Source organism: Staurois parvus, unplaced genomic scaffold, assembly GCF_062004578.1.
Source record: "Staurois parvus isolate SC_StPar_1 unplaced genomic scaffold, SC_StPar_1.0 ptg000078l, whole genome shotgun sequence".
In the NCBI taxonomy this organism is placed as follows: Eukaryota; Metazoa; Chordata; class Amphibia; order Anura; family Ranidae; genus Staurois; species Staurois parvus.
The window spans coordinates 11,652,791-11,677,683 of NW_028317874.1; the positions used below are offsets into that span (position 1 = coordinate 11,652,791).

The window sequence follows — 24,893 nt, forward strand, 5'->3', positions numbered from 1 at the left end:
CGACAGAGGGCGGTGACGTCAGGGCTGGGCTTCCAGCGTGAAGTGTGTTTCTCTTCCCCTCCCGGCTGCTGAGCAGAGACTTCAGCTCCAGCTACCTTTTTTCACCCTTCACATTAGTGCAGGAAAGTTTTTTTTTTTTTTTTTTTTTTAAATTTATTTTCAATACATTGTGAAAACTCAGCTGTCAGTTGATCTTAATGTTATGAAATGAAAAGTATGTCGTTTGCAATTAACTTGGCATAAAATAATTTATTTGCATTTAATTGTAATGGTTCAAAGAATGTTCGGAAAAATGTTCGGCCCTCCACCATGTTCACTTCATCCAATCTGGCCCTCTTTGAAAAAAGTTTGGACACCCCTGGCCTAAAGTGTATTCTCCTGTTTCTTTTCCCAAACTGAAGTAATTTCCTGCTTACTTTGTTCAGAGCTAGCGTGCTTTTAAAATACTTTCTGGTGGTCATTATTGGCATAACAAATCCTGCAACACTTTCATAGTTCGGCATATTGCAAAATGTAAGTTTGCTTCAGGCCGAAATAGTAAGTACATGTTTACAACAAGTTTTTGTTTTTTTTTGTTTTTTTTCCATCTCAATACAATTGTAAATGTAGGGCACATTCCAGGACCAAATTTGTGGTTGTAAAACCGTAATCTTATCTATTTGGACTGTGATAGTGCTGTGCTTTTACAAGCTAATGACTTTAATGGACAAAGAAAAGCACCATAATTAGTAGCTAACCTTTTCCCTGAGAGGAGGTCTTGTAATGGATACATGCAGCAATGCATTAGGTTATGCTTTCTTGGGAAGATTTCCTGACCCTCCTAATCAAGAGTGAAGAAAAAAATGTTTCAATGGGAAATGGAGACTCATGAAATGGATTACTTCTGTATAATATTGACATGTGAGAATGTTGCTGCTAGAGGACCTGCTGTCTATATTGAGTAGAATAAACCCCGATTTTGAATAAAATTAAAAATGGGATTAATTTTCTGTTAGTCATTAGTTGTCAAGTGTAACCCTTGACAGTTTTGTATTAAGAGTTCCTGTTTTGTCAATGCCTCACTGCTAAGCTTTTGTTTATCAGTCAGTAGTTTCATAGTTTGACAGTTCATGCTTGGTACACATAAGCACTGGAAAAAAAAATTAAAATGCTATGAAGTAAATTTAGAATTCATGCACTAATAAATTTGTGAGAATATAATATAATAGGACATTTCCCACATTAGACTACTTTCACAGTATATTGTGCTTGTATAACTGCCACTCTGTAGATAAACTGACTGTATTTTACTGTCCCACTAGCTAATCTCTTCTGCAGTTGTAAGACAGACTTTTGTGTTTTTTTTTTTTGGTTTTTTTTTTATCAAGCTTTAAAAAAAAAAAAAAAGAAATGTTTTATACTTGGTACTAAACTCCTATTGAACTCATGGCTAAAATTAAAACATGATTACAATAAACCATTTTTGTTATTGGATAAAAACAAATATATAAATTTATTATTATACAGTATTTATAAAGCGCCAATAGTTCGCTCAGCGCTGTACATTACAAAGGGAGACAGAACATGTGACATAATACAATGCAAAGCATGAGGGGATCGAGGGCCCTGCTCTTTCGAGCTTACAATCTACGAGGGAGGGGATGGTGGCACAGGAGGAGAAAGCTGTGGGGGATGGAGTGGTAGGAAGAGTGGAGGAGGTCGGCAAGTTATCAGGGGGTGGGGTAGGCTTCCCTGAAGAGGTGGGTTTTCAGGGTGCGCCTAAAGGAGAGGAGTAGGTGATAATCTGATGGGTTGGGGCAGGGAGTTCCAGAGGATGGGTAACACCCTGGAGAAGTCCTGGAGGTGGGCATGGGAGGAGGAGACCAGGGAACTAGAGAGAAGGAGGTCTTGTGAGGAGCGGAGTGTGCGTGCTGGGTGGTACTTGGATATTAGGTTGGTGATGTAGTTTGGGGCAGTATGGTGGACGGCTTTGTACGTCAGTGTTAGGATTTTGAATTTGATCCGTTGCGCAATCGGAAGCCAGTGGAGGGATTGGCAGAGGGGGGTGGCGTAAACAGAGCTGTTGGAAAGGTGAATGAGTCTGGCAGCCGTATTCAGGATCGACTGAAGCGGGGATAGCCAGCGGCGAGGCAGGCCAGTGAGGAGGGAGTTGCAGTAGTCGAGTCGTGATATGATGAGGGAGTGGATGAGCTGTTTAGTGGTTTCTGTGGGTAGAAACGTGCGTATTTTGGCGATGTTGCGGAGGTGGAGTCTGCATGAGTTTGTTAAAGATTGGACTTGGGGCTGGAAGGATAGGTTGGAGTCCAGAATGACACCAACTACTCTGGCCTGCGGGGCGGGTTTGATGGTGGCGTTGTTGGACATGATGGAGAAGTCAATGGGGGGTGGGGTCCGGGCTGGGGGGAAGACAAACTCGGTTTTGGAGAGGTTCAGTTTAAGGAAGTGGAGCGACATCCAGTCTGATATGTCGCTCAGTAGGTGTGTGATTCGGGCGGAGACTGAGGGGGTGAGGTGGGGGGTTGAGAGAGAGATTTGTGTGTCGTCGGCATATAGGTGGTAGTTGAAGCCATGAGAGTGTATGAGTTGGCCAAGGGAGGAGGTGTAGATAGAGAAGGGGTCCGAGGATGGAGCCTTGAGGGACCCCAACAGAGAGGGGGAGTGAGGGGGAGGTGGTAGCATTATAGGTAACGCTGAAAGAGCATTGACAGGTAGGATGAGAGCCAGGAGAGAGCAGAATCTCTGAGGCCGAGGGAGTGTAGTTTTTTGAGGAGGAGGGGGTGGTCGACTGTGTCGAAGGCCGCGGAGAGGTCAAGGAGTAGGAGCACTGAATAGTGGCCATTAGCTTTAGCGGTTAGCAGGTCGTTGATGATATATGATTAACAATCTTATTTTGGTGGATATTGAATTGTCTGTAATTGTACACTTTAATTTCAACAGGCTTTGCAGGTCAACCTAACTATGGCCCTCCTGTGCAAAATCAACCAATGGGGCCAGGTGGCCCATCTGCTTGGATGCCGGCACCTCCAGCTAACCCAAACTGCCCACCAGGTTTAGAATATTTTAGTATGGTAAGTGGTTCTATTTCCACATGTACTTCTAGTTTCAAATGCCTGTTTAAGGAATAGTTTGTTTTTTCTATGTACCCATGATTTCCATTTATTCCATATAAATATTATAGTCACTTGAATGGGGAAAGCAGAAGGAATGGGATAATTCACTTTTAGAACATTCCTTACATAGAGTTGTCAGGATTAGCTGTGCTTCAGCCTGCTGTATACTGAAAATCAAGCTCTATCAAGAATACTGCCACATACTATGGCCAATGCTGCACTGCACTAAGAATATACAGATGTTTAAAATCCTTTCCACTTGACAAAGAATATGGTCTCCTTTCTTGAAGAATTTCCTTTATGAGCACCTGTTGGTTCAGTCAGTGATATTGTCATCCATTTCCATAAAATGCTAAACCTGCTGTATAACATTTTATTTATCCTTTAGTGTTGCTATGCTTGGCATTTGGATCATAAAAGTGTTTCAGACAGGAGTGAAGGGGGAACTAAGCTAGGCACCACATAATGTCATCTAAAAATAATTTACTATCTGTTAAGTCTAGTCTGTTTTTGATTTGTTAAAGGGGAAACTTTTGTTTTCACAAATTTCCTTATACCAGACCAACAAAAAAACCCCTCTGATATTGTAGTGCAATAAGGGTCCATTCACATCACAACACAGTGCACATGTGTTTGTACATAGGTTGACGTACATTGTGTTGGGCAGCTCTAACACAGTAAGAACATGCCCTGCTCTAATTTTCAAAAGGCAGCATACCAAAATGTGCAGAGCATTTGCAACTGTGCATTATGGTGCACAGCAGTACGCTGTATATGTGCAATGGGGTGCAGTTGGCAAGGCACCGAACACACACAGGGGCTTACTAAAACCAGAAAGTGCATAATCCGGTGCAACTCTTCATAGAAACCAATTGGCTTCCAGGTTTTTGTTTTTTTTGTTGTTTGTTTTTGTCAAAGTTTACATGAAGAAGCTGAAGTTAGAAGCTAATTGGCTACTATGTACAGCTGCACCAGATTTTAGTAAATCAACCCCATAGTGTGTTGTGATGTATTATTGTAACAAGTGTTGTGATTGAGCTCTAATAAAGTAAGTATTTCCTATCTTTTGGGTAGACTTCCAGTCATGTTGTCTCCAGGACTGGAAGTTGGAAGTATTTTCCTATAGAGACAGCAACAAAAACCTGACAGATGTCCTAACCTTTTTTCCAGTATACACAAAAATAAAAAGGTTTTTACTGTAGTTCCACTTAACCAAATGCATCTCTTTACAGATGAAACATGTTTGCTAAGAGATCTTGGGATTTAGTAAGGACTCGGTCATTACAATCGTGCTCACAATCTGAGCCTTCAAATTAAGTTTTTAGTAATCCATTTTCGCTTGCGTCGTAATAATATTCTGTGATTCGCTAATGAAAACATTCCTTTATTTTTTTGCAGATAGATCAACTACTTGTCCATCAGCAAGTAGAGCTACTGGAAGGTATACTACATTAATTTTATGGGGTTAATACTAGTTTGAGTGAACTGTTAAACCCTGAGAGTTTTAATCTGTACCACTCCATCTCAAACATTTTTAGTGTTAGGAGCTTAGCAGTGTTTGACCATCAAGTAAAGTGAAAAAGATGAATTTTTATATTCCACCTGGTTATCAGGACTGTTTCATAAAAATAACTACAGTATAGACAGATGAGAGGCCTGATAACTGGTTTGCTTTGGACTGCAGGAATAAGTAATAAGCTATGGGGAAACCTACACGCCTCATCTTTTGTATGGCTATGGCTTACCTGTCAATTCATACAAGTGACCTACTGTATATAACCAGAACATGTGTCAGAACAAGGGCCAATACTATTTTTTTAAATAAAATGGTAAGGATAAAGGTCATCAGGATATCTAACAATTTTTCTAATGTTCACGAGAATATGGAATTATATTATTTTCTTGATAAATATGAACATGGGTTATATGTGCTTTTAAAATGGTGTAGAATTTATTACAAAAAAGCTTTTGTTTTTTTCAGCTAAACCTTTGTTTTTACAAAAATCTATTTTTGTTTTCTTTTATGTATGGTTATAAGTTGGCAGCCTGGTATTAAGGTCATTAAAACCTTGATGTCTAGACCAGATTTGGCTGTCTCTTTATCAGTCATTTTACCCAATATTATATATATATTTCCAATTTTTAAAAAACTATTTTTTTTTAATGCCATGCTCATGTTTATTATGCTGATATTCTAACAGAGTAAGTCAAATTTTTGGTTCTGTATTTAACCATGTGATCATTATTTTCTGTATTGGTGATCACATGATCTGGAGCTATGCAAATAAATACGAAGTATACACAAGCAGCTCTTAGTGACAGCACAGTCTTAGGAGCACATATAGCCTCAGTTTCTAGTTCAAAAAAGGTTACGTAGACTAAGACACTCTCTGTGGAAACTGAAAGTAATTCTACATAATGCAAGTGTTTGTATGCATGCACGTATATTACACACTATGTCCCTCTTGGCAAAATTCACCCTTGTATTTCTACTGGTGACCATTGTCCTAGCAAAGGAAAGTATGAGCAAATCCAAAATTTTACAGTTGTCACCAGAAAAGGGTAAGAGGAAATTAATTTAATATCAACACCTGTTTTAGGAACAGCTGTCAAGAAGGAAGTCCCCTTACTTTGGGAGACTCCCTCTAACATTCTGATGCATCTCTGGTACAGAAAGAGCAGTGATAGTTTGCACAAAATAAAAGTTTTGGCTATACATAACCCATATACAGAAATTAATCTATCTAAAATATAAACTTTGTAGATTTACTAAATCTGATGCACTCAGAATCTGGTGCAGCTGTGCATGATAGCCAATCGGCTACTAACGTCAACCTGGTCAATTAAGCTTTGGCAATAAAACCTGGAAGCTGATTGGTTTCTGTGCAGAGTTGCACCAGAATTTGTGCTCATTGGTTTCAGTAAATAACACTCTGATTTTGCAACAGGAAGTTTGCAAAAGCTTCTCAATATAAAAAACACAAAGTAGAAAGTGAGGTGAAATTATTCTTCTTCTTCCTCTTCCTCTTCCTCTTCCTCCCAGAACACATGTTCTGGTGACCAATGTCACTTGGATAGAGAGAACATGACTCTGTTCAGCCCAGGATATAGCACTGCAAAAACTGCACAAACATTTGAACCTTTCCCATTTTAAGTTTTGACCCGAAGTACACTTTTAAATGTAGCATCTCCTTTGAGTGGATGAGGGCAGGCTGTTATGTAATGGGGCACTACCTTTGCCCTCTGTCCAAGCCTTTGCAATGCAGAGTAAGACGTTCCAATGCATGCTACAATCCTTGAAATGCAAGGGCTCATTCGCACCAGCCTGTGTGCTGGTGTCTGTATCTCCCCATCCCTCACTGCCCATGCACTACAACACTGTAATGCATCGTACTGTGTGGGGTTTTTTTTCCCCCTTCGTCTTTCAGGACAGCACCTTGAGACCTCGGCTCCTCCCCACTTGAGGAAACACCTCCACACTAAACAAAAAGCCTATCACTCCCCTCCGACCTCAGTTCTGGTGTTGCCTCCGGTGGGGAGACATCTCTAGGAAGCCTCTCAGGTGCTGTCAGGGGACAGCAGGACCTGAGTTTTGGAGTGGGTCCTGGAGTACTCAGTGCAGCGGGGAGTGAAGGCCGGAGAGCCAGCTGTGATCCTCCCCTGGAGTGCTGCAGGGGCAGAAGGAGTGAACCCTGGGTGACGGGGTAGAACACTGACCTGCCGGCCGCCCCCTCCGGTGAGTTGCGGGTGTCGGGGCGGCCTCGGTGGGATCCGGAGAGGATCGGGGAGGAGTCTCGCTCCTTCCCATGCTGGCTGTCAGAGGAGCACGCTGGGCCGGATGTCGGGGGACAGCAATTCTGGTGGAAGGGGCGGGGCTTCTTCCGGGGTCGCGGCTTCCGACCACGGCTCTATACACCGGGGCCGGCGGAAATGGAGGTGCGGTGCGTCGCGGGATAGAGCCTGGGGGACAGGCTACCGCGAGGACTGGCAACCACCCTCCTGTCCATGTCGGGCGCAGAGGCACCGGGACCAGGCGAGGCCTGCACCAGCCAAACCCAGGTAAGGTGACTCGGTGGAGCCCTCCCCTACCTGTAGTCCCCTAGCTCCTTGGGTGTTCCCAGGCCACCTTGTGGTCAGTGGGTCTAGGGTGGGCGGAGGGGCCTGTCCGGGGAGAGTTAGGCCCTGCCAGGGAATGGGGGGGGGGTAGAAACAGGTGGCCAGTGGGTAATAGGCTCTCATTCTGCCTCCTGGTTGTCTTTTCAGGGTAAAGCCCGGAAAAAACTTAAACCTCAGGAACCTAGACGAAAATGTCCGTCTTGCAGAACAATTCTCAAGGAGGCATGGAAGAAGGTTCTTTGTGGGCCCTGTTTTGAGGGGTTAATGAAGGAAGAGAGTCCTGGTCAGGTCGGTGAGGAAGCTGACCAGTACCTTTTTTGACTCTCTTAAAAATTTAATGGAGAGTTTAGCCATTCCCCAGGCGGCACCCCGCCCCCCCAACCAGTAGCCCCGTCAACTAGTCGGAGCAGAAAACTCCCTGAGGCAGGGGAAGAAGAACCCTCCCTGGATTCCCAGTCCGAGGAGGACTCAGCAGGGGAGGGCCCCTCGGAAGATCCCAGAGGTCCCTCCCAGGTACATATTATCCCTGGAGGAAGTTGACGACTTATTAGGGGCAATCTATGATACACTGGACATTAAGGAAGAGGTTAAACCTCTATCCTTGCACGATCAAATGTACCAGGGTATGGAGGAGCAGAAGCGTAGGGTATTCCCCGTGCACAAGGTTTTGGTTGACATCATAAGGAAGGAATGGCAGGATCCAGAGAGGAAGCCCTTCTTTTCCAAATTGCTTAAACTGAGATTTCCGTTTAATGAGGACATTTTAGCCTTATGGAACAAGAATCCTAAATTGGACGCAGCCTTTTCCCAGACGGCCAGGAAAATGGATCTGGCCCTTGAGGATATGGGGGTTTTGCCAGACCTATTGGACAGGAGAGCTGAATCCCTCCTTAAAAAGGCATAGGATTCAACCCTGTCGAATTTAAAACCAGCCATGGCCACGACTGTAGTAGCCAGAAACATGGAGTACTGGCTGACAGTTACAAGCTCACATTGTGGCCGATTCCCCTAAAGACAAAATCCTTGCATCATTTGAGACATTGCTGCAGGGAGTGGGGTACATCGCGGATGCATCCCAGAGTTGGTGAGATTGGGGGCTAGGTCAGCGGCTCTAACCAACTCGGCCCGTAGGGCCCTTTGGCTTAAGACGTAGCAGGGGGACATCACATCTAAAATAAAGTGGCATCCCCTTTTCAGGAGATCTCCTGTTCGGGCCGGGATTAGAGTCGGTGTTGGACCGTACGGCAGAAAGAAAAAAGTCCTTCCCCCCCCCCGAAGCGAAAGTTACAGGATCTAGGGGCTAGGAGATTTTGTCCCCCAAAGAGACGGAGCCCTAGGGTGGAAGGACAGAGGAGGACTTGAGGGCAGAGAGGGAGGGGCAAGGGAGGGACGATCTTTCGTCCTCCTGAACAGCCCCAGAAGCCACGGTGACTCTGTTCCCCCGGTGGGAGGAAGATTGGCAGCCTTCCTCCCACAGTGGGAAGCAGAGGTCTCCAGCCCTTTTTATTTTGGACATCATAAGAAGGGGTTACCAACTGGAATTCTCGAGACCACCGCCGAAAAGATTGTTAATAACGAGTCTGCCCAGGTGTTCTAAGAGGGCCTCAGCCTTGCTAGCCTCACATCGGGATTTGGAGGCACAGAAAGTGGTGGTACGAGTTCCCGAAGCAGAAGTGGGGAAGGGGTTCTATTTCCACGTGTTTGTGGTTCAGAAACCATTAGGGGCCTACAGATTAATTTTGAATCTGAGACCCCTAAATGAGTCCATACGTTACAAACTATTCCGGATGGCCTCGATCTTTACGATCAGAGCCCTCCTTCCACCAGGGGCATTCCTGGCCTCCATCGACTTAAAGGATGCATATCTGCACGTGCCTATCGCAGAGGCATTCCAGCATTTCCTCAGGTTGGCAGTTCAGAGCACAGCAGGGACACACCATCTACAGTTCCGGGCCTTGCCGTTCGGACTCTCCTCCTCACCAAGAATTTTCACAAAGCCCCTGTCGGAAGCGTTAATTCCTATTCGGCTGAAGGGAATTGCAGTAGTGGCCTATCTGGACGACCTGCTTCTGTTTGCGGGCTCGGAAGTCCAACTTGCGCTGGACGTGGCAGTGGTGAGGAGACACTTGGAGAGACTGAGTTGGCTGCTGAACTTGGACAAATCCTGCCTAGTTCCTTCCCAAAGAATGACCTATTTAGGGTACATTCTGGATTCCACGGGGCAGAAGACCATGCTAACCTCAGAAAAGCTTGCCAAGCTAGATGGGGGGGATCGGGCTGTTTTTTGGGAAGCCACGGCATAACCGTGAGGCAGGCTGTGTCGGTGTTGGGACTGTTAACTTCATCCATCCCGGCAGTTCAGTGGGCAGGTCTGCATCTTTGTCCCCTTCAACTTTTCATTCTGAGAGTCTGGGGCAGGCAGGTACGGTCCTTAGATACCCGAATTCTTATTCCCTCCAGAGTAAAGAGATCCCTGTGGGGGTGGAGAAAGACAGCCAATGTGACTCAGGGGCTGTTATGGAGTTTCCCGGTGGTCAAGGAGATCACGACGGATGCCAGCGCCCAAGGTTGGGGTGCCCACCTTAAGGACTCGGTGGTTCAAAGAGTGGTCTCCAGTAGAAAAGGGGGAATCCTCAAACTGGAGGGAGTTGAGAGCGATATTGGAAGCACTCCGCTCCTTCCAGAGCATGATCAGGGGCCAGCATGTCCGCATCCTGTCGGACAATGCAACACCAGTAGCCTACATAAACAGACAAGGAGTAACAAGGAGCAGGTCTCTCTGGACCCTGGCGCCAGTGGTTCTGTCTTGGGCGGAAATAAATCTTGCCTCCTTATCAGCCGTCCACCTTAAAGGGGAATTGAATCGGGTAGCCGACTTTCTGAGCAGAAGACAACTCAGAGTTGGCATGGGTCCTAAATGGAGAGGTGTACCAGGCCATTGCAAAGAAGTGGGGATCCCCAGACATAGACCTCCTTCGCGTCAGGGAGGAACAACAAGGTCCTGAGATTCTTTTCCTTAAACCGGTGTAACGGGGCGTGGGCAGTAGATGCGTTGGGACAGAGGTGGGATTTTCCTCTGTGCTACGCCTTCCCCCCCCCCCCCCCCCCCCTGGTTGCCTTACTGTCAGTGGTACTGAGGAAGTTCAGGTCGGAGAGAACTTCTCTCATCCTGATTGCTCCATATTGGCCCCGAAGGGCGTGGTTCGCAACATTGAGGGCCTTAGCCACGCAGCCGCCCTGGGTATTGCCTCCGCGGAAGGATTTACTGTCGCAGGGCCGGGTCCTATGTGCCAGGGTAGAGAGACTGAAAGTGATGGCTTGGTTTCTGAGCAGCAACTCCTGTTAGCAAAGGGTCTCTCAGCCAGGCTGATGGCTACGCTCCTGGCTAGCAGAAAAACAGAAACCCAAGCCATTTACAGGAAGGTTTGGAGTCGCTTTAGAGACTGGTGCTACAGAGCCTCAGTGGATACCCATAGCCTAGTGTCAGTCCTGGAATTCCTGCAGGCGGGGGTCAATAAGGGGCTTGCGATCAGCACACTCGAGAGCTAGATTTCGGCCCTTAGTGTGTTTCTGGAAACCCCTTTAGCTAAGGAGGCGCAGTGCACCGCCCTGTGCAGGAACGCAGGCACTGGGACCTGGCCGACCGCAACGAGCGAGTTCGCATGCGCAGTAGGGACCGCGGGCGCGCGCGTGGCACCAATGACAGCGCAGGGCGGGATATTTAAATGGCCCTGAGCTGTCATTCAGTGCCTTCTGGTCTTCCCTGTATCCTGTATCTGCGAACTTGTGAATTGTAAGTTGCTGACCCGGATTGTGCTCTGACCTTGCTATATTCTCCTGCCCAGACCCTTGCTTTGCCTGACCTCTCTCTTGGATACCCCCTATTGGATCTGACCTGCTGTTGCTGACCTGGCGTGTGACCCGACTATTCTCTGCCCGCTGCCTTGTACCGTACCGTCCTCTCTGTTACCGACCCGGCCTGTCTGACTTCGCACCTGCTCAACCATCCATCCATCCATCTATCCCTCCCAGTGGGGTCTTCAGGCCTCCTCATATCAGGCTCTCCCCTGTGGGAGCCCTCGGCGTATACCACTACCACTGACGGGTATACCCAGTAGTCACGACCTGGTCTCAGGGTGCTCCAAGTCCATCCCCACCATCAGGGGCCCTGGTGAACAAGCACCTTGGAACTTAGATTCCGTGCTCTGGGGACGCCTATTCAGCGGAGTGCTAGTGGTACCGCCGGGCGGTCCCTTACAGAGGGACTGGTAATCACATTCTTTAGAGCTCTGACAAGACAGAGACCTCCTGGGATCTCACACTTAAAACCGTTTTTTTTGGTGGCGGTCACCACAGCAAGGAGGGTGTGTGAACTGGAAGCACTATCGGTCAGGACACCTTACTTGCAAATTTTTCCGGATAGGGTGGTGTTCAGAACGGACCCATCCTTCGTTCCGAAGGTGGCCCAAAAGTTTCAGAGGGAACAGGATATAGTTTTGCCCTCATTTTTTCCTAACCTGGTAGGAGAAAGTCAGGAGAAATTTCATTTGTTAGATGTAAGAAGGTGTGTGCTACTTTTACCTAGAGAGGACTAAAGAATTTCGAAACACAGAATCATTTTTTTATTTCCTTTGCGGGGGTGAGAAAAGGGAAAAGAGCCTCCAGGCGAACAGTATCTATTCTAGATGGTTAAAACTAGCAATTGAACAAGCATACCGAGCCGAAAGTCTAGAGGTCCCAGAGGGAATCGGGGCGCATTCCACACAGGCCATAGCGACAACTCAGGGTGAACTGGCAGGAGCTTCCCCGGAACAGATTTGTAGGGCAGCAACCTGGTCCAGTCACGGGACGTTTGTAAAACATTACAGACTTGACCTGGTCTCGGTGCAGGAGCAGGCCTTCGGACGTAAGGTACTGCAACCCGCCCGAGGGGTAAGTACTCGCTTATCCTCTCAAGGTGCTGTCCTGAAAGACGAAGGGGGAAAATCAAGTTACACTTACGGTAACGCCTTTTCCAGTAGTCTTTCAGGACAGCACCCGTTACCCACCCTTTGTTGCAGAATATTGTATGAGATGTCTTATAGTTGTCCTGTTGTCTCATTATGTCTCCCCAGGTGACCGGAGGTACGTTGTCAAGAACTGAGGTTGGAGGGGAATGATAGGCTTTTTGTTTAGGGTGGAGGTGTTACCTCAAGTGGGGAGGAGCCGAGGTCTCTCGGTGCTGTCCTGAAAGACTACTGGAAAAGGCGTTACCGTAAGTGTAACTTGAATATTTTTTTTTTTTTTTTTTTTTTTTTTTTACTTTATTGCAGTGTTACAAAAGTACATGTCATGTGGTGCCACACTATGCTGGGGAAAAGTTATGGCATGCTTCGTTTTTATGCAGCACACCAAACCTCAACACCACCTTATGATGTACAGTGCACAGAGAAAACAATGGTTTATTTCCAGTACTTTTATAGCGCCATCAATTTATGCAGCGCTTTTACATATATACTGTATTTTACATTTACATCAGTCCCTAACCCTCAAGGGGCGTACAATTTTAAGGTTCCTAACTCCTATTCATACATACACCTACTAGGGCCAATTTAGACAGGAGCCAATTAACCTACCAGCATGTCTTTGGAGTGTGGGAGGAAACCGGAGTACCCGGAGGAAACCCACGCAGTCACAGGGAGAACATGCAAAATCCAGGCAGGTGGTGCCGCAGTTGGAATTCGAACCAATGACCCTAGTGCTTCCGGGCGGAAGTGCTAACCATTTAGCCACAGTACTGCCCATTGGTTTCTATGTGACCTTGTACTGGGCCTAACAAATATGGTAAAAATTGAACTCTAAGGCGGTGGTTAACACCATAACACTTTTATTAGTTCAGGATCTGATTTTCGAATTATATTTCAGATATTTAACGGAACCTTTTTAAACCTTATTTTCAGCTTTGATTGGCTATGAATCCAACAACAAATATGAAATAAAGAACAGCATGGGGCAGAGAGTGTACTTTGCTGCAGAACAAAATGATTGTTGTACTCGGAATTTCTGTGGAGCTGCCCGGTCTTTTGTCATAACCATTGTTGATAACTCTGGTCGTGAAATAATTCGATTGTCCAGACCATACAGATGTTCCACTTGCTGTTTCCCTTGCTGTCTGCAGAAGGTAAGAGAAAATGCATCAAATCATGTTTTTATTCATAAAGGGCTATGGTGTGACTTACTGGTAGGCTCACCCCCAGAGCTGTGACTGCACTGTCCCAGTTCCAGGCCACTGTATACAATTGGGAGTAAGTAGGGTGGTATGTCTGTATGTACAGTTGTGTTCAAAATAATAGCAGTCAGACATCACTAACCTGATCAATCACTGTTTTTGGTAGAAATATTTCTACATGGCAAATAATTTACTAGCAGGTGTAGTAGAGTAATAGAAATCCAACAGACACAACAGTCATGACATGCATGCTGCTGATTCTGTGTAATTGAATCACTAATTGAAAGGGGCGTGTTCAAAATAATAGCAGTGTGGAGTTCTATTAGTGAGGTCATTCATTCTTTGAAAAACAGGTGGCAATTATTGCCCTTATTTAAGGAAGGAAGGCAGCAAATGTTGTACATGCTGCTTACAGTACATTTCTCTCTGAAATTCTGAGGAAAATGGATCGTTCCAAACATTGTTCAGAAGAACAGCGTACCTTGATTAAAAAGTTGATTGGAGAGGAGAAAACCTATAAAGAAGTGCAGAAAATGATAGGCTGCTCAGCTAAAATGATCGCAAATGCTTTAAAATGGCAACCAAAACCTGAAAGACGTGGAAGAAAGCGAAAAACTACCATTCGAATGGATAGAACAGCCAAAATTGCAAGGACTCAGCCAACAATCAGCTCCAGGAAGATCAAAGAAGGTCTAAAGTTATCTGTGAGTACTGTTACAATTAGACGCCTATGTGAAGCCAAGCTATCTGCAAGAAGCCCCCCGCAAAGTCCCACTGTTGAAAAAAAGACGTGCTGAAGAGGTTACAATTTGCCAAAGAGCACATTGACTGGCCTAAAGAGAAATGGCGCAACATTTTGTGGACTGATGAAAGTAAGATTGTTCTTTTTGGGTCTAGTGGCTGGAGACAGTTTCAGACGACCCCCAAACACTGAATTCAAGCCACAGTACACTGTGAAGACAGTGAATCATGATTGCGCAAGCATCATGATATGGGGATGTTTCTCATACTACGGTGTTGGGCCTATTTATCGCATACCAGGGATCATGGATCAGTTTGAAAACATCAGAATACTTGAAGAGGTCATGCTGCCTTATGCTGAAGAGGAAATGCCCTTGAAATGAGTGTTCCAACAAGACAACGACCCCAAACACACCAGTAAACGTGCAACATCTTGGTTCCAGACCAACAAGATTGACGTTATGGAGTGGCCAGCCCAATCCCCGGATCTTAATCCAATAGAAAACTTGTGGGGTGACATCAAAAATGCAGTTTCTGAGGCAAAACCAAGAAATAGAAAAGAAGTGTGGAATGTAGTCCAATCATCCTGGGCTGGAATACCTGTTCACAGGTGCCAGAAGTTGGTTCACAGGTGCCAGAAGTTGGTTGACTCCATGCAACACAGATGTACAGCAGTTCTCAAACAGTGCTTATACAACTAAATATTAAGTGATTCAAAGGAAAGCAAAATCTTAAAAAAAAATTGCAGTGTTTGTATTCTTCTTTACAAACTCAAACATTCACTATATAAACTAAAAAAAATTGAAGAAAAGTGAATATTAGACTGTTCAAACATTTTTCAGAGGAACAACACAAATTTGATATATTTTACTTCATGTTTTTGATTTGGAATAGAATGTGTAGCGTTCCCAATGCACTTGTGTGTATGGAAATAAAAGCTATTAGAAGGATTTTGAGCTTTATTCACTTTTTTTCAACACACTGCTATTATTTTGAACACAACTGTATGGCCTTTCACACTGTTCCCCCCCCCCCCCCCCCCCCCCCCCCCTTTTTTTTTTTTTTTTTTTTTTTTTTTTTTTTTTTTTTTTTTAAATCCGTTGATGTCCATTTTGGTCCGTTGACATCCGCTTTTCATCCGCTCTGGGGTTTTTTGCGGAAAAAAAACTGGGATATCTTCTGTTTTTTTTTTTTTGTTACTTTTTTATTTAAAAAATAAAAAAAATTTTGTAATATAGTATCTCATAGAAAATGTTGATTCTGAAAGGAAAGTAAAAGGTTTTCTGACAAATCTGTTGGGGTGTACTCATTTATGCTGAGCACTGTATGGGTCCCTTCACATGGGCGTTCTGTATGGCCATTTTTCATCTGTCAGTTTACGGATGAAAAACTGACCCCCATATACTTCTATGGACTTGCAGATGTTAAGGGATGCAGACATTATCGGATGTAAAATGATGTTCATCCGTTTACATCCGCAAAATACTCCCACAAATGCAGGCCAATGATTGCAAACAAGATTTGTTAATTTGTGCGCACACACACAGAATTTTTCCTAACATTCATTCAAGACCATGTTGCAAAAATGAATACACCCCAATGAAAGTCTTATGCAGGCCATAGATGGGTCAAAAATCGGCCGATTTTTCGGCCGAAAATAAAATCGGCGATTCTCAGATCGTTAGTGGGCTATTTGTTCGGCCGTTTTTCGGTATTTTGACAGATTTTTTTAATCGGTAAAGTTGGAAAAAAAATCGGCCGATTTTCGCGGCAATGATGGGCAAATCGGCCGATTTTTTTTTTTTTTACCGATTAAAAAATCTGCGCAGGAGCAGTGACCTGCAAGAGGAAGACAAAAAGAAGAAAAAGAAGAGGATGAGGAAGAAGAAGATGAGGAAGAGGATGATAATGATGAAGAGGAAGCAGAAGAAGCAGAAGAAGGGGATGAGGATGAAGAAGGGGAAGAGGATGAGGATGAAGAAGAAGAGGAAGAAGAAGCTATTTCTTTGACATTTACAGCGGTTGCAACATTGTATCTATTTGTTTCCGAATAAAAACATCTGTATCCTAAATGGATACAAATGGATACATTGTTGCAACCGCTATAAATTTCAAAGAACTGTCAAAGAAATAGCAGAGCTCTCTGCAGGGACACTTTTTGCCGGCTGTAGACGGGATGAAAATCGGCCAATTTTTTTTTTTTTTTTTTTTCTTTACCATTGATGGTAACGTCAGCCGCTTGAACCACCGATTTTTTTTCGTTTTTTAAAAGAAAAATCTGCCGTTTTTCTCCCAGTCTATGGCCTGCATTAAGAGCAAAGCTAAATTTTAGACAACAAAATCCTAATTAATCAATTAGACTCACCTGTAGTTGAATTCTTGTTAAAACAGGTGTCCAGCAGACAATTGATTATAAAATGGCATTGCTTAACAAAGAAAACCCCTTCCAATTTCATGCTGTCAACAATATCACCACATGGAAGAGAAGTTTCACAAGGCCTGAGAAAGAAAATAATTTCTTTTACACAAAGGTGAAGTCTACAAGAAGATCAGCAAAGCTTTACTTATCAGTCAGAATACTGTAGCAAAACTGATAGAAAAATTTAATAAAGATGGAAGTGCAACCATCTCACAGAGACATCCAGGCCGTCCATGGACGTTGCCACCACTACAGGAGCATCTTCTGATGAGAAGGGTTGAATAAAATCGCCATGCAAGTTCACTGCAGTTGGCTAAAGTAGAAAGCCAAACTAGGGTGACACAATACGTCATACACTGCAGAGGAGTGGCATACACGGGTGTCGTCCACGAAGGAAGCCACTCCTAAAGCTCATGCACATAAAACTCCCGCCTAGAATTTGCCAGTGCCCATGCCAGTGCCCATGCTGAAAAAGACTACTGGCACTCTGTACTCTGGAATGATGAGACCAAGATGAATGTTTTTGGAACTGATGGCTTCAGAACTGTATAATCACAATGGTGAGGAGTACAAAGAAAAATGCATGGTGCCTGCAGTGAAACATGGTGGTGGCAGTGTCCTTCTGTGGGGCTGCATGAGTGCTGCTGGTTTCAGGGAGCTGCATTTCATTGATAGTATCATAAATTCATAGATGTGCTGCTCTATATTGAAAGAGAAGTTGCTACCATCATTCCGTGCTCTTGGTCGTTGTGCACTTTCCCAACATGACAATGATCCAAAACACACATCTAAGGCCACTGTTGCATTTCTGAAGAACAGGGTGAAAGTGATTCAGTGGCTAAGTATATCTTCTGATCTGAACCCAATCAAATACATTGTTGTGCACCAGGAGGAACCCAGAACCCACTGCACCAGCGTAGGGTTTGACAATGAGTCCAAGGATTTCATACCAGTAGTTATTGTCAGTCAGGGTGCCTTTGTCTAGCCTGTAAAGGTCTGTGTGTCCCTCCATGGATATCCCTCCCCAGACCATCACTGACCCACCAACAAAACGGTCATGCTGAACTATGTTATAGGCAGCATGACGTTCTCTACGGGCTTCTCCAGACGTCTGTCGCATTTTGCTCAGGGTGAGCCTGCTCTCATCTGTGAAAAGCACAGGGTGCCAGTGGTGGACCCGCCAATTCTGTTCAATGGCAAATGCCAATTGAGCTCTGTTACCGGGCAGTGCACACAGGGCCCACTAGAGGACCTTGGGCCCTCAGGCCACCCTCCATGAAGTGCTTTTGATTGTTTGGTCAGAGACCGTCACACCAGTGGCCTGCTGGAGGTCATTTTGTAGGGCTCTGGCAGTGCTCATCCTGTTACTCCTTGCACGAAGGAGCAGATACCTGTCCTGCTGATGGGTTAAGGACCTTCTACGGCCCTGTCCAGCTCTCCTAGAGTAACTGCCTATCTCTTGGAATCTTCTCCATGCTCTTGAGATTGTGCTGGGAGACACAGCAAACCTTCTGGCAATGACACATACTGATATGTCATCCTGGAGGAGTTGGACTGCCTGTGCAGCCTCTGTAGGATCTAGGTACCGCCTCATGCTACCAGTAGTGACACTGACCCTAGCCAAATGTAAAACTAGTAAAAAACAGTCAGGATGAGTAGGGAAAAAAATGTCAGTGGCCTCCACCTGTAAAATCATTCCTGTTTTGGGGTTGTCTCATTGTTGCCCATCCAATGCATCTGTTGTTAATCAGTTTCAGCTACTTTGGTGTTATTGAAATTAACAACCCCCTCTGCGACTTAGCTGACCAGATCAAAATCCCAATCCCAGGAGTTTAATTGACTTGATGCTATACTCTGATTAAAAAGTGTTCCTTTCGGTTTTTTTTGAGCAGTGTATACAGTGGATATAAAAAGTCTACACACCCCTGTTAAAATGTCCAGGTTTCTGTGATGTAAAAAATGAGACAAAAATAATTTCGGAATGTTTTCCACCTTTTTTTTTGTTTTTTTTTTTTGTTTTTTTTGTATGTGACCTATAAATTGTACAACTCAATTGAAAAACAAACTGAAATCTTTTAAGGGGGGGGAAGTAAACCTAAAAAAACTAAAAATAATGTGGTTGCAGAAGTGTGTACACACTTATAATTGGGGATGTAGCTGTGTTCAGAATTAAGCAATCACATTCAAAATCATGTTAAAATAGGAGTCAGTACACACCTGCCATCATTTTTAACGTGCCTCTGATTAACCCCAAATAAAGTTCAGCTGTTCTAGTAGGTCTTTCCTGACATTTTCTTAGTCGCATCATACAGCAAAAGCCATGATCCGCAGAGAGCTTCCAAAGCATCAGAGGGATCTCATTGTTAAAAGGTATCAGGAGAAGGGTACAAAAGAATTTCCAAGGTATTAGATATACCATGGAACACAGTGAAGACAGTCATCATCAAATGGAGAAAATATGGTGCAACTGTGACATTACCAAGAACTGGACATCCCTCCAAGATTGATGAAAAGACGAGAAATCTGGTCTGTGAGGCTGCAAGAGGCCTACAGCAACATTTAAAGGAGCTGCAGGAATATCTGGAAAGTACTGGCTGTGTGGTACATGTGACAAGAATCTCCCATATTCTTCATATATCTGGGCTATGGGATACAGTGGCAAAACAGAAGCCTTTTCCAAGCCTGGATACATTTTGTAAAAACACATCTGAAGTCTCCCAAATGCATGTAGGAAAATGTGTTTATGGTCTGCTGAAACCAAGGTTGAACTTTTTGGCCATAATGCTAAAAGATATGTTTGGTGCAAAAACACTGCACATCACCAAAAGAACAATATACCCACAGTGAAGCATGGTGGTGGCAGCATCATGCTTTAGGGCTTTTTTTATTTATTTATTTTTTTTTTTTTCTTCAGCTGGAGCTGGGGCCTTAGTCAAGATAGGGGGAATTATGAACAGTACCAAATACCAGTCAATATTTGCACAAACCATTCATGCTTCTAGAAAGCTGAACATTAAGAGGAATCTTTCAACACGATGACCCTAAGTGTACATCCAAATCAACAAAGGAATGGCTTCACCAGAAGAAGATTCAAGTTTTTTGGAATGGCCCCGCCAGAGCTCAGACCTGAATCCGATCGAAAATCTGTGGGGTGATCTGAAGAGGGCTATGCACAGGAGATGCCCTCGCAATCTGACAGATTTGGAGTGTTTTTGCAAGGAAGAGTGGGCAAATATTGTGAAGTCAAGATGTGCCATGCTGATAGACTCATACCCAAAAAGACAGTGCTGGGATAAAATCAAAAGGTGCTTCAACAAAGTATTAGTTTTATAGGTTACATTAAAGGTGTGTGTGTGTGTGTGTGTGTGTGTGTAACATTGATTGTGGTGTAGACTTTTTTTAAACAGGTAAAATAATCCCTTTTTTATAGATTACATTTTTTTATACAAATGTAGTTACAAGTGGAGGCTCCTCCTGGAACAACAATTGGCTTTGTGAAACAGAATTGGCATCCGTGTTTACCGAAATTTACCATTCTGAATGAAAGGGAGGAAGAGGTTTTGAAGATCCATGGACCTTGTGTACCGTGTAGCTGCTGCGCTGATGTAAACTTTGAGGTATGAATTTGTGGGTAAAGGTTGGCTTAAGCTTGCCCATAGTAGCAGCTTTCAGTAACTGTGATCAGATCCTTCAAAGATAAAGTCTGGTTAGTGTGGGGTTATTGCATTGTCATGTTTCATACAATTTTTATATTTTTGCACTCCACAAAGGATTTTGCTACAGTTGTGTGTCCATGTCGCGCATATATCAAATGTTATTTGTCGAGAGCACTTGTCTGTATAAACTCTTTTGGTTTCTCCTCCTCCTCAGTTGAAGTCCCTGGATGAAAGTTCTGTGATTGGGAGGATTTCCAAGCAGTGGGCAGGAGTTGTGAAGGAAGCGTTTACAGATGCTGACAACTTTGGCGTTCAGTTCCCTATGGATTTAGATGTGAAAGTGAAAGCTCTTGTTCTTGGTGCCTGCTTTCTCATTGTAAGTATCTTCTTTAAAGTACTGAGCTAGCTCTAGCAAATATGATAAGTCAAGCTTTTTATAATTCACTGGCTGCCTGCTTGGTCTGGGTCAATGACTATCTAAGCCAGAAGAAAAGGTTTAGAATAATGGTCTTCAGTCCTGTATCTTCAAAAAAAACAAAAAACACCTTTGAGGATAATATAAGAACACCATAGCGTGTGTGTGTGTGTGTGTGTGTGTGTGTGTGTGTTGTTTTTTTTTTTTATAGATTTATCACTCTAAATATAACTTGGCAGACTAAGCATGTTAGAGGGGCTCTGCATTAGTGCTTTTTATTTACTTCTCCTTGGTATTTATGGAATGACCTAAAAGGGGGCTGACAGCTTCTCCATAATGGATTGTGCTGACCCTACTACATTACATGAAGAGAGTGGAGACCCTCTAAAAGAATGGGGTTGGTTGTATTGATTGCCAGGAAGCCTTCAAACATTACTGGAATGGCTGTCTGCTTTTTACTCTCTTATGGAAACAATGACCACTCAAAACATTCTACCAGATGTCTGTTAATAGTGTTGCACAGGTTTAAATCTGGTTTTGGATAAAACTGGTCAACAGCCACAAAGCTCAGTCCTTCCAGTCAATTGCCACAATCGCCTGTATAATAGGAGGGCAAGTACAAAAAATAGCCGTTGATCCCATCAGAAATCCAGTCCTGTCCTGAGTATGCTGCGTTGTTCTCTCAATGTTTTCAGGAAGTGTTGGGACTACAGTACACCTATCCTATGTTAAGGAGATGAAGGTGGGGGATGTTTTATAGGCCTTACACACTTCCTGTCCCAGGGTAACAGCACTGCTCCTCTAGATACAGTATAATGAGAGAATGTTGTCACTCTAGGACAGGAAATCTGCTACATGCAGGATCCCCGGTTGAAGACAGATGTGGTAACTGCATTAGTTCTCATTTTTCAGCCTTTAAGAGTTGGTGATCTGTAGTATAGTATGTTTTACATCCTTTGTTTTTTGGTTGCCATACGTTAAATGAGGAAAAAATTGTTGATGCAATAACTGCCCTTCCTGCAGTGTGTGTGTGTGTGTGTGTGTGTGTGTGTGTGTGTGTGTGTGTCAACCCTAATCGGTGAACATTGAAAGTATGAAGAAAATGTAAAACAATTTACTAACACAGTCATTACATATAGTAGGATACTTGCAGTTGGCAGTATGAAAATATGGCAACTAGTACACATGTTCTTACTGCTAGCAAGATCCCAAGTAAGGCAAGCTATAGATGGGATTTTCTTTTCTGCAACCATGGGCTGCAGGAAGAGAAATCTTCTTTTTTTTTTTTTTTTTTTTGACATGCAGGTTGTACTGAAGTCGATCAATGGAGCCACTTCCGTACAACCAGCCTGCCTAATAGATGGATCGAATCTCCCCCAGTCCCTGCTGAGATTTGATCTATCTATGACCAGCTTATAAAGTAGTCTGTACAGATTTTGAGAAACATTTACATGTGTGTAGTGTAATTGGACATTTGTTGATAGGATGCACACGGCCTCTGAAGGAAGACACCTAGCATCTATTTGTTGCTAGGACACAGGCAATTAAATCGGGGTGCTTTTGAACTGCACACCTGTAAATGATGAAATACAGTCCTTACACCTTGGGCACAAACTTTCTGTTTTTCTGGATCTGAGTGGAATGCACACTTACTGATCTTTATGTAAGTGTGTGTGCACGGTTCCATACTATACAGCTGCCACCCCCCCCCCCTCCCCCTCCTGACCAGGCCATTTTTTGCTGTTCGGCACTGCGCCATTTCAACTGGTAATTGTGCGGTCGTGCAATGCTGTACCCAAACAAAATTTATGTCTTTTTTTTTTTTTTTCCACAAATCGAGCTGTCTTTTGGTGGTATTTGATCACCTCTGCGGTTTATTTTTTTGCGCTATAAACAAAAAAAGACCGAAAATTTTGAAAAGAAAGTTGGTCATAAATGTAGGCTAAAATGTACTCTGCTACAAGTCTTTGGTAAAAACAAATATCAATACATGTACTATTATTTGGTTTGTGTGAAAGTTATAGCATCTACAAACTATGGTATGTATGTAAATATATATGTATGTGTGTGTGTGTGTGTGTGTGTGTGTGTGTGTATGTATATATATATATATATTTAAAATATATATTAATTTACCAAACATGACATGCTTTAAAATTGCGCATGCCCGTGCAGTGGCAACAAAGTACATACATTTTTATTATCGATAGGCGATGCTTTAAAAACCTTTACAGGTCATCGATTTATATTTACACAGGAGGCCTAGTGCTAGAATTACTGCCCTCGATTTGATGTTCGCGGCAATATCTCACATGCATGGTGCAACCGCAGTTTACAATACTGGCACAGGATCAATGCCTGAGCACGCAGGTGCACGCGCGCAGGGGGGAGCAAGGGTGCTTTATTTTTTTTTAATTTTTACACTGTCCCTTTTCATATTTATTTATTTTTTGATCACTTTTAATGCTATCACAGGGAATGCAAATATCCTCTATAAGTTCAATGGGTATTGTCCTAGATTCTTTTTTGAGAAATCTGGGGTCTATCGGGCTCTAGACATCTCCTCTGCCCTCACATTATCTAATCTCACCAAGATCGGTGTGATCAGATGCTTAACCAATTTACAGATGCTGCTGTTTATATCCTGCCAAACTGAAGTGATGAAATGCTTGTAGCTTCCGATTTCATGGACTATAGAGATGATTGTAGCCATTCTGGTTTCTGTCCAGCTCTATGGTCAGCCAGCGGAACTGCCGGGTGCATTCTTGGATTCCCCTGTGGGACAGGAGAGCCCAAGAAAACTGGAAGGCAGTGAAGGGGGGGGGGGTTTGTCTCTTCCCGCTGCTTGTAAAAACACTTCAGCAGCTAATCGGCCACTAGGATTGCTTTTACATGTAAGCCAACCGCTGACTGAAAAAAACGATACGGGTTGATGCCTATAGCTGCAGTCGTCATCCCACTATAACCACACAAAGTCCAGCAACATACCAATACATTGCTGGTCCATGGGCGTATATGTAACCGTAGAGAACATGAGCATATGATGAATTGGCTCTGTAGATCAATATGACAGCAGTTCATTCTTTTTTGTAATGCCCATGTTGAGGGTTAGGCCCAAAAAAGTTTTTAAATTCAGAAACCGTGATAGGTTTCCATGCGAATTGTCTGGCAAGAGCTGAATTTGGGTGGTGGGCAATGTATTGTGCATAATAAATTACAGTAGTCACGAAGGGGAAGAGCTGCATGCCCGCTCGGGCACGGAGCGCCCCCCTGTGTATGGGTACGTCATTTTTGCATGTAGCTGCCGCAGTACATTTGCGGGCTGGCAGTGGTTAAAAACAAACAAAAAATGGTTATTTGTGTCGGTGAACATGAGCCCTAAGTAGTTGGGAGTGTTACATGTCATGTTCACCGTTGTGGTAATTTGGTATTTGTACTTAACCTCCTTAGCGGTAATCCTGAGTGTAGCTCGGGGTAAAATTTCTATACCAAGAGCGGTAACCCCAAGCTACACTCGGGCTTACCATGCGGTGCTGCTCTGGGGGTCCCTGCAGCACTTACCTTGTCCTTCACTCCCGCGATGTGTCCCCTCCAGCGTCCCCGGCCTTCTTCTCTGGCTGATGCCGGCATCCAGCTCCTGTGTTCCGGTCCCTGTGACGTCGGGACGTACGGGTGCCGGAACTGGCGTGAAATTTGAATTTTTTAAAAAATGTCATTTTTGCTGTCATTTGCTATTTCGGTGCATTTCACCTACATTTTGTGCCTACTGCTTTTGTCCTGTGCCCTGCCTGCATTTTTACTGTTCTTTCTGCCTGGAAACTTAGAAAAGTCCATGGCGTCCAAAAAGTGTCCCTTTACGTCAAAAGCGGTTTTAGAACAGCGATAGTAAATCAGAACCACTTGCAGAATTGAGTGATAATGATTCGTTGGGAAATTCGTCATCAGACACTGAAAACGATTTTGCGACTTTGTTCAGCGATGTGCGAATTTGCCTCTGTATTTCAAATTTCAGTGTTTTTGCTTTGATTATATTATTGAATTAAATTTATTATTATATTGTTTTTATGATTATTTATTAAATTATTATTTATGATTTCGTGTTTCAAATTTTATCATATCCGGAATGTTTAATAGACTCTTGTTCAGACAGATTTCAGTGAGTTATTCCTAAAAATTACAGCCTACAATAAACTACAAATTTCCATGCAAAAAAATGGTACCGCTTTCA

At 43.7% G+C, this 24,893-nt stretch overlaps 1 protein-coding gene across 2 annotated transcripts in view; it reads left to right on the plus strand.

Moving 5' to 3' along the window:
• The window catches only part of LOC149469263 (phospholipid scramblase 2-like), an 89,606-nt gene that overhangs the window by 61,254 nt on the left and 3,459 nt on the right, over nt 1-24,893 (plus strand). For both annotated transcript variants that reach the window (XM_089669537.1, XM_089669538.1), the window contains exons 4-8: nt 2,938-3,068; nt 4,509-4,551; nt 13,166-13,386; nt 20,050-20,211; nt 20,465-20,626. In XM_089669537.1, coding sequence (XP_089525663.1) covers nt 2,938-3,068; nt 4,509-4,551; nt 13,166-13,386; nt 20,050-20,211; nt 20,465-20,626 — 719 coding nt within the window. The remainder of the gene's footprint in view (nt 1-2,937; nt 3,069-4,508; nt 4,552-13,165; nt 13,387-20,049; nt 20,212-20,464; nt 20,627-24,893) is intronic.